Genomic DNA, 7,786 nt, shown 5'->3' on the forward strand with positions numbered 1-7,786 from the left:
ATATACACACACACTATGTTGTGTTTTTTAAGTGGAGATACCCATTAAGCTAGGTGTACACAGAAGTTTGTACTGAGAAATCAGAACATTTGATGATGCTATCAGAGACTTGATGAATGTTCGCAATTTTGTTTGGTTTTAACTTCCCTGACGTAAACTGCATTCACTCTTTTTGTTCACTCGGAAAAAAAAAGTGTACTTTGTCACTATAGTTTGTTGAAACCAATTGTTGATTTGACCTCATTACCTGTTAGAAAATCAAATGAATGATCTGAAAAACAGGTTTTGAATGAAATTCTAAACAACATACTGTATTTGCCGGCGTATAAGACTACTTTTTATACTTAAAAACATCCCCCCGAAAATCGGGGGTCATCTTATACGTGAGGTATACCTGTAGTTAGTTTAGGCCAAGCTAGCCCAAAACGAACATCCCTAATCTGTCAGCCCGCTGGATGTGCGTTAATACTGTATGTACGGTAGCTTCGACTACATACAGTAGCTGAGCTAATCACGGCGAGCGATGTACACAACCTCTGCCAATCCAAGCAAGCTTTGTATTCAATAATAGAATAGATTGCTCAGCGCGGTATACTGTATGTAGCTGAAGCTACCGCACATCCATCCATGATGTTTTTAAATGGTGTTGCCTCGGAAGTGGGGTAGTCTTATATGACGAGTATAGCCCAAAACCTATGTTTTAAGTGGAAAATTAGGGGGTCGTCTTATACACCCAGTCGCCTTATACGCCGGCAAATACGGTATATCCAGCATTTTATTTTTGTTTTATTTTTTTAAGAACTGAACAATCAACCTATTAGCTGGTGTAAGGTTGAAGTGGCGGTCTCAAAGCCTGATCAAGTGAATGTTGTGAAGCATCAGTCACCACCTCCAATCATTGTCATGTCTCTTAGTATGAAGACTGTCCAGAATCCAAAGACTCATCAAAATGAGGTATATTTAGAGTAAGGCCTCTGTAGCCCTACGTTAGGCTCTGACATATTTACCAGTTTTAATAAATGTGTTTTTGTCACTTCAATATCCTGTTAAAATAAAGGCACGCATATTTTTCAGGATTTGTTTTTTAAAGGCATATACATTTGGAGTTAGGAATATAGGCTGTCAGTGCAGCAATGTTGTAAAAATGTAGCTGACCTACACCAAATATTCAGTACAATATAGAACATATATGTGATGGAATTGTTAGTATCAAGCATTAGACACAGACATTTATGCAAGACAGCTGGGCGCCTGACAAAAATTGTGACGTTGCTGTACAACTTTTACGTCTAGTCTGCTATCCAGATATGAAAGCTTTGTTCTGTTGTATATTTTTTTCTGTGACCTTATGGTTTGCAATTTTTTTTTTGCAGATTGTTGCTTTGGCTGCTCTGGTTCATTACAAATTCCCCCTTGATAAAGCACCACCTCATCCGCCATTCCAGACTCACTTTTGTGGTAGGCTGTTTGATTTTTAATCTGTAGCTTCTCTGCTAAGCACTAATTCTTATTTTATATCTGTCATTGTGTGACTTGTGTAATATATCTGAAAGAAAGTATCCTGTTCAGCCTCACTGCAATCCTCAAAATATAAAATGTATACAAATGTACGATGTAGACAACTGAGACTTTTTAGGACTGCTCAGACAGTATCATACTGTGTGCTGGTGTCTTTTGTGTGTGGAGTTTTTTTTTCTTAAAATGTTTGCATTGTGCCTGGCTGCATTTGAAGCCTATAGTTCTATTTTGTCATTTAAATTTAGGGAGAGCAAATATGACTTATTTTTTCATATTTATTATCCTTTTTTACTTGCTGCCTGTGCCTCATTTTGAAAAAACTGTGTACAGATTTGTAAATTCAACTGCTGGTGATTGCTGGCTAGTCAGCACAGTCCGCTCCTTGCAAAAAATGACAGGACCAACAAATTAGATATTCTGGGAATCTGTAAGGGTCTGTGCTGACTCATAGGCTTATATTAAGATAGGGAGTAAAACAAAAACACTTTGATAAACTGGAAACGTTTAGTTTTTTTTTCTTTTTTTTTCCCCCCTTAAGTTCTTACTAAACCAAGTGACTGCATCTTCCCCTATGATCACAAAGAAGCAATGAAACGAAAGGTAATCCTCCTCCTTTCATGTTTGTCCCCTAAATTCTTGAGCTGACATTCAAAAATCATTACAGAGGCCTGTTCACAAATGGAACTTCACCATCTATGCATTTTTTCTTTTAGAATGCACACATTGAAATTGCTTTGACAGAAAGGACTCTTCTAGGCTTTTTCCTTGCAAAAGTACACAAAATTGACCCAGATGTCATAGTGGTGAGTGTAAACGTCCTAATTTTGCTTTAGCAGCTTTGAAAAGCTTTTTCATTATCAGGTAAAGTATATGCTAATAAATTCCACTATAATGTTGGAATCAAAAATATTTACTTTAATGTAGTGATGTGCCGATTATTTTGGCGAGTACTCCTACTGGCCCAAATACGCGATACTTACCTCATATACCGGAACTTCCGGTTAGAGGGCGATTTCCTCTGACCTGCAGTGCCACAAGGGAACATTGAGCCGGCTTCCGATGCCGATTGGCCAGGAAGCCGTCTTCCCAGCCAATCAGCATGGAGCTGGCTTCCTGGGCAATCAAGCCGGGCAGCAGGTAATGACACACCGCTTCCTGATTGCACAGAAAGCCAGCTCCATGATAGCGCAAGAACTGGTATTGAAAATATAAGTACCGAAATATAAAAATATTTGTACTCGAAACCAAAAAACGGTATCGATGCATCCCTACTTTAATGGGTACACAGGTAAATCCCAACTTTTCCTGATTGGTCAGGAAGCCAGCTCGATGCTGATAAGCCGGCTTCCCGCTTCCTGACTGGCCAGGAAGCTGGCTCCACGGTCCCTCGCGGCACTGCCAGTCAGAGGAGATCTCCCTTTGACCGGAAGTTCCGGTATCAGGGGTAAGTATCTCAGTATTTGGGCGAGTACTCGGTATCGGCACTGATACCGACACTAGTTTTCTGTATTGGTGCATCCCTAGTATATAGCATTTTCTTTTTTTTCCACATTTTTTTTTTTATTCTACTGTCATGTATTTTTTTTCCTAGGGTCATGATATATATGGTTTTGACTTGGAAGTCCTGCTTCAAAGGATTAATTTATGTAAAGTTCCATTCTGGTCCAAGATAGGGCGACTAAGACGATCAACTATGCCGAAGCTTGGGGTAAGTTTTCGCAGGGATTGTTTACTGGCGTGGTCATTGTTTTTGGTAATTTTATACATTTAATATACTGTTACATAAGGCAATGCTTCAAGTTATGGTAGGAAGTACCTATTACAATATAAGCATTTAAAATGTGGCTTTCTCCACTTTCATCTAAAATTTAAACACTTGCTGTCTACCCCTCCAGTTAGAAAAATGTAGGTTTCTGCTGTGGCTGCAATTGGATTTCATCTCCAGTACATCAACTTATTGCATAAACTGTAATGGATATGGGTGTAATTTATTATGTAGTGTACTAACTTGCTACATCTAGGGTTAAAAGGCCCTGTGCTGGCATCATGCTGGAGGTCTGGAGCAGACCAGGTCTTCAGTAGTCCAACATGCCCCTGCACAGTTCTCTAATCAACCGTGCTCATTCTCCCTAAGCAACGCTGTTGATTGGAACATTGTGCAAGGGGTCGTTTATAAACACTGGAGACCTGCACTGCTGCTTCTGTGTTGACACTGGTTCTCATCTCCAGCTTGCTGCTAATACAGTGCGTTGTAACTCTAAATGCAGCAGAAGACTATTTTTAACATAAAAATTACAGTCGGAGCTTGCATTCCTTACCGTTTATGCATCCTGACTACATTACACAGGTTTCATTTGGGCTTTAATTGCCATACTGAGCATATAGCCAGGCTATGTACATTTTAATAGTTACATATTCTTAACAGACAGTGAGATTTAAAACAAGCCCTAACTGATCTCTGTAGCTGCAGGCAGCTGTACTGCTTGGTAGGGGTGTAGTGTGAACTGAGCTGTTGAGCGAACAACTTCACTGCTCCTCTTGTGAACTATCAGGATGATTTGCTCAAGGGTGCCTGCAACTCCAAAGGTCGGCAAGGGCTTGTTTACAGCTTGTTAAAAATGTGTACACACATATCAATGTCCATAGTCTGGCCAAAGGTTTACTTTACAATTTAGGTATTCTACCAAATGTATTGTATTTCTTTGTATGTTTTTTTTTTTTTTAAATTGTCTTTTGGCATTTATAGGGCCGTAGCGGTTTTGCGGAGAAAAATGCAGCCTGTGGTCGCATTATCTGTGACGTTGAGATTTCTGCTAAAGAGCTAATCCGGTGTAAAAGCTATCACTTGTCTGAACTGGTCCATCATATACTAAAAACTGAACGTATTACATTCCCGCCAGAAAACATTCGCAGTGCTTACAGGTATGAAAAAGAATGTGAAGACGTAATACTGTATTTCGTAATTTCAAAACTGAAATGAAAAAATGTCAAGCCGAAACAGAAAATGTTTTTTTTTTTTTTAAATTTGAACTTTTTACATTTTAAATTTTTTTTTTTTTATTAAACATTTGTTTTACTTTTAGCGGCTTCTGGGAAATATTGGGGTTCTAAACAGACCCCTGATATTTCCCTTTTAAAATAGAAAAAAAGATTGAGTACTTTTCCTGCATCCGCTGTTATATATGAACAGGAATCCTCTATACCGAGTGTTCCTAGTCATTCATACCATGAGGACAAAGTATGTTTACTATATTCACAATTGTGAATCAACAGGAGGTGATGTAGATCACTTCCCATTCATTCATAACTGAGGATATAGTGAACATACTATGTCCTCATTTATTTACAAACAGTGATCACTGAACAAAGCTTTCTTTTGGTGATATATTTCACAAAAGTTATTTTTCTATTGTCTCTATTCTACGTGTCCAGGGACACCGCTTGAGTGAGTCAGAATGTAAGCAACCTTAGGGTTTTTTTTTAGTTTTTAATGGTAATATTTTTATTCTACCAATAGTTTCCGGTAGATTCATGCTTGATATTGGAAATCCTTAAAGTCTCTTCAGTTAGGCAGTGAGCGCAGGTTTTTCTAGTTCATTAAGGACTTTGCATTAAGGTCAGGCCATTATATTTGGTTTCCTCTTACAGTTATCTGGACTAAAGCTGTAGCAGATTTCTTGTTCTGGTCTCTTAAAGGCTCACTGTTGTGAGTGGCTACAGGTTTGTGTTGAGGTTTTATTTCTGTTTTTGTTCCTGAGGCTTTGTGTGTGGTATTTGCTCCAAAAGCGACTGCAGCTTACCGGCCATTTCATGAAGGGTTTAAGAATTCTCCTTTTTTTAGTAATGGGTTTGACTTTTTTATGCTAGTTGCAAGCTGGCCATTGTAGTTGAGGCTTGGAGAACCCTCCACTTTATTTTAGCTCTCAAGCTGTACCTTGCTGCTCCAGCAGCAGGGCACTGTTTATGGTCAAACTGTCATTGTAAAGTTCAACTCCGGACAGAAAATATTAGTTATGATTTAAAATGTCTGTCTTTTATTCTGAATGTTTTTTCAACAAAGCTACAGACCTGGGTAAATCATGGTCTTGGACTCTAAACCTGCAGATAAATATAACACTGCATGAAGCTCTGCCTCTTTTCCTGGCACACATAGCATGTTAGTATGGGTATCGGCATCTCAAAGTAAAAAAAATACTTGTCTTTGTCTTCAACCTGAGCCGCATGCAGTCCCAGTTTGTTTGCTGTTGTTTCTTTGCGGGTGCCCACCCCTCAGTTGGACTGCTTTGGGTTTCCCCATTGAGTGACTTCCTGTGCCCCTCAATGGATGAAAAAGAAGATAGAATTTTTGTATTCAGTTTCACTGTAAAATCCTTTTCTTGGAGTCCATTAAAGGAGATGGGTTCCACCCCTCTGTGTTTATGATCATGCTCTTGTTCCTTGCTACAAACTGAACTTTAGAGGGAGCTATCCTGAACTGGTCTACAGGTGTTTTTTTGTCCCCTAATCCCCTTTTAGGGGGCATTATAACCTGACAGTATATAACTTCCTGTGACTTTACGGTGAGCACAAAAATCTTTACATTCCTGTTTTCTCCTTATTTGGTGCTTTGTAAAAATTAATATAGTTAAGTTTGTGGCAAAAACATTAAAACATGTTTGCAGTGACTTTGCTGCCTGTGTTGTACTGTGGGCAGGCTGGCAGAAAATGTCTGCTGTTGCCAGACTTTATTTTCAATCACGCATTTTGCTTTTTGATGTATTTGACATTGGGGAAAATGTTTTCACATTTTTTCTTGGAACAACATGAAAATTGTTCCCTTTTTTTTTTTTTTTATCAACTGACACCACAAATATTCCATTTAACGATACAATGCACCTCTGCTTCTAACCTTGGATAGGTCATATTGGAGACATTGAAAATCAAAATTGTCTTTAGTATATAAAATATATGCTGACAAGACTATATTCAGCTCAGTGACCTGACCAGTCTTGTAAACAACAACCTTTATAATGGAAGAGGCTGCTTTTACATTGGAAATAATGCACAGGGGAGAAATTTAAATGATACATCACTTGGCTCTCAGTGAACATGACAGACTGAGAGCTTCTTTAAATGTAAGAGTTACATATTCCATTAGAACAGATTTGTCCAGACATTGAACTAAATTCAGCCTGAAATTGCTCTTACCTTGCACAGGAATTTAAAATTTTTTTATACTTGTATTTGTTTGACCTCTGCAAATTCAAGGTACATTTTTTTTTTTTTGGTGGGTGGTTTGCGCAGTTGGAAAGAATACAGTGATGGGAACCGCGTGTTCTCTTTTTGTCTTGTTAATATCTAAATGTACAGTGCACGCTCACAAAAATAATAAAATAATATACATTTTTTTCTTGGGGTTTAAGTGACACAGAGCAGTGTTTTTTCACTCATGTGAAGGAGATGCTCCAAAATACTATATTTGATCATCCCTAATGAAGTGCTCTATTCTGCTCTCTAATTGGGAAACTTTCTAACCTTCTGGGACCCCCAAGAAGCATTTGCTCTTAGGAGCACCCTACCCCAAAGTATATTCAAGTGGTTATACTCAAGTGTTAAAAGGTACTTCCACTTTACCAGGAGAATGGATGGGAAAAGGGAATTACACCCTCAAATCTGGCCCCATCTCTCCCCCACCCCCCTCTGCTATTACTTGCCTTATGGCTGAACGTTCCTTTCCTTCTGCTGGTGTACTATCCATACACTGTACATGGCAGCACAGCCCTGCGCTCTGTATTTTGAATTAAGCTTGCAAATGGCGAGCATTCATTGGTCAGCATGGTCACCTAACCACGCTGACCAATGGGAAGCGCTTCTTGCTGATGAGAGGGGGCCAGATTAAGAAAATGGAATTATCCCCTCCAGATTCCCCTAGGAAACAGCAATTAATTACACCAAACAGTAATCTGCTATTGCTAGCTAGACCCAGAGCAAAAAAGTTTGCCAAGTTTGTTAATGGGAATGGGGTCTAGCCTAAACGGTTACTAAAGGCAACTACTGCCAAAGTGCAAGCACCTTGCAGTGCTTGTTAGTCTTCAAATTGGTCTGGAGACCTTTTGGCACCCAGCTTATATACAAGGCCTTCTCTTGAAACTAGACTGTGTAGCGAGGTAAATTAGAGGTACTTCACCATTATACGAGAAAACTCGGTCAGCAGCTAAGGGTACATCAATCCCACCTAGGTGTGGAAGGAGGAAGTGTCTCAGCACCTAGGAGAAAATGTTGCACCCCA

The 7,786-nt window shown here is 39.1% G+C and overlaps 1 protein-coding gene across 1 annotated transcript in view; it reads left to right on the forward strand.

Annotated features, from left to right (window-relative positions):
• The window catches only part of POLA1 (DNA polymerase alpha 1, catalytic subunit), a 282,895-nt gene that overhangs the window by 47,750 nt on the left and 227,359 nt on the right, over positions 1-7,786 (forward strand). Inside the window, exons 15-20 of the mRNA XM_018561137.1 lie at positions 800-954; positions 1,374-1,458; positions 2,057-2,118; positions 2,232-2,321; positions 3,110-3,226; positions 4,265-4,440. Of these exons, the coding sequence (XP_018416639.1) occupies positions 800-954; positions 1,374-1,458; positions 2,057-2,118; positions 2,232-2,321; positions 3,110-3,226; positions 4,265-4,440 (685 nt within the window). The remainder of the gene's footprint in view (positions 1-799; positions 955-1,373; positions 1,459-2,056; positions 2,119-2,231; positions 2,322-3,109; positions 3,227-4,264; positions 4,441-7,786) is intronic.

Source organism: Nanorana parkeri, unplaced genomic scaffold, assembly GCF_000935625.1.
Source record: "Nanorana parkeri isolate BGI_ZX_2015 unplaced genomic scaffold, ASM93562v1 scaffold503, whole genome shotgun sequence".
Classification (NCBI taxonomy): domain Eukaryota; kingdom Metazoa; phylum Chordata; class Amphibia; order Anura; family Dicroglossidae; genus Nanorana; species Nanorana parkeri.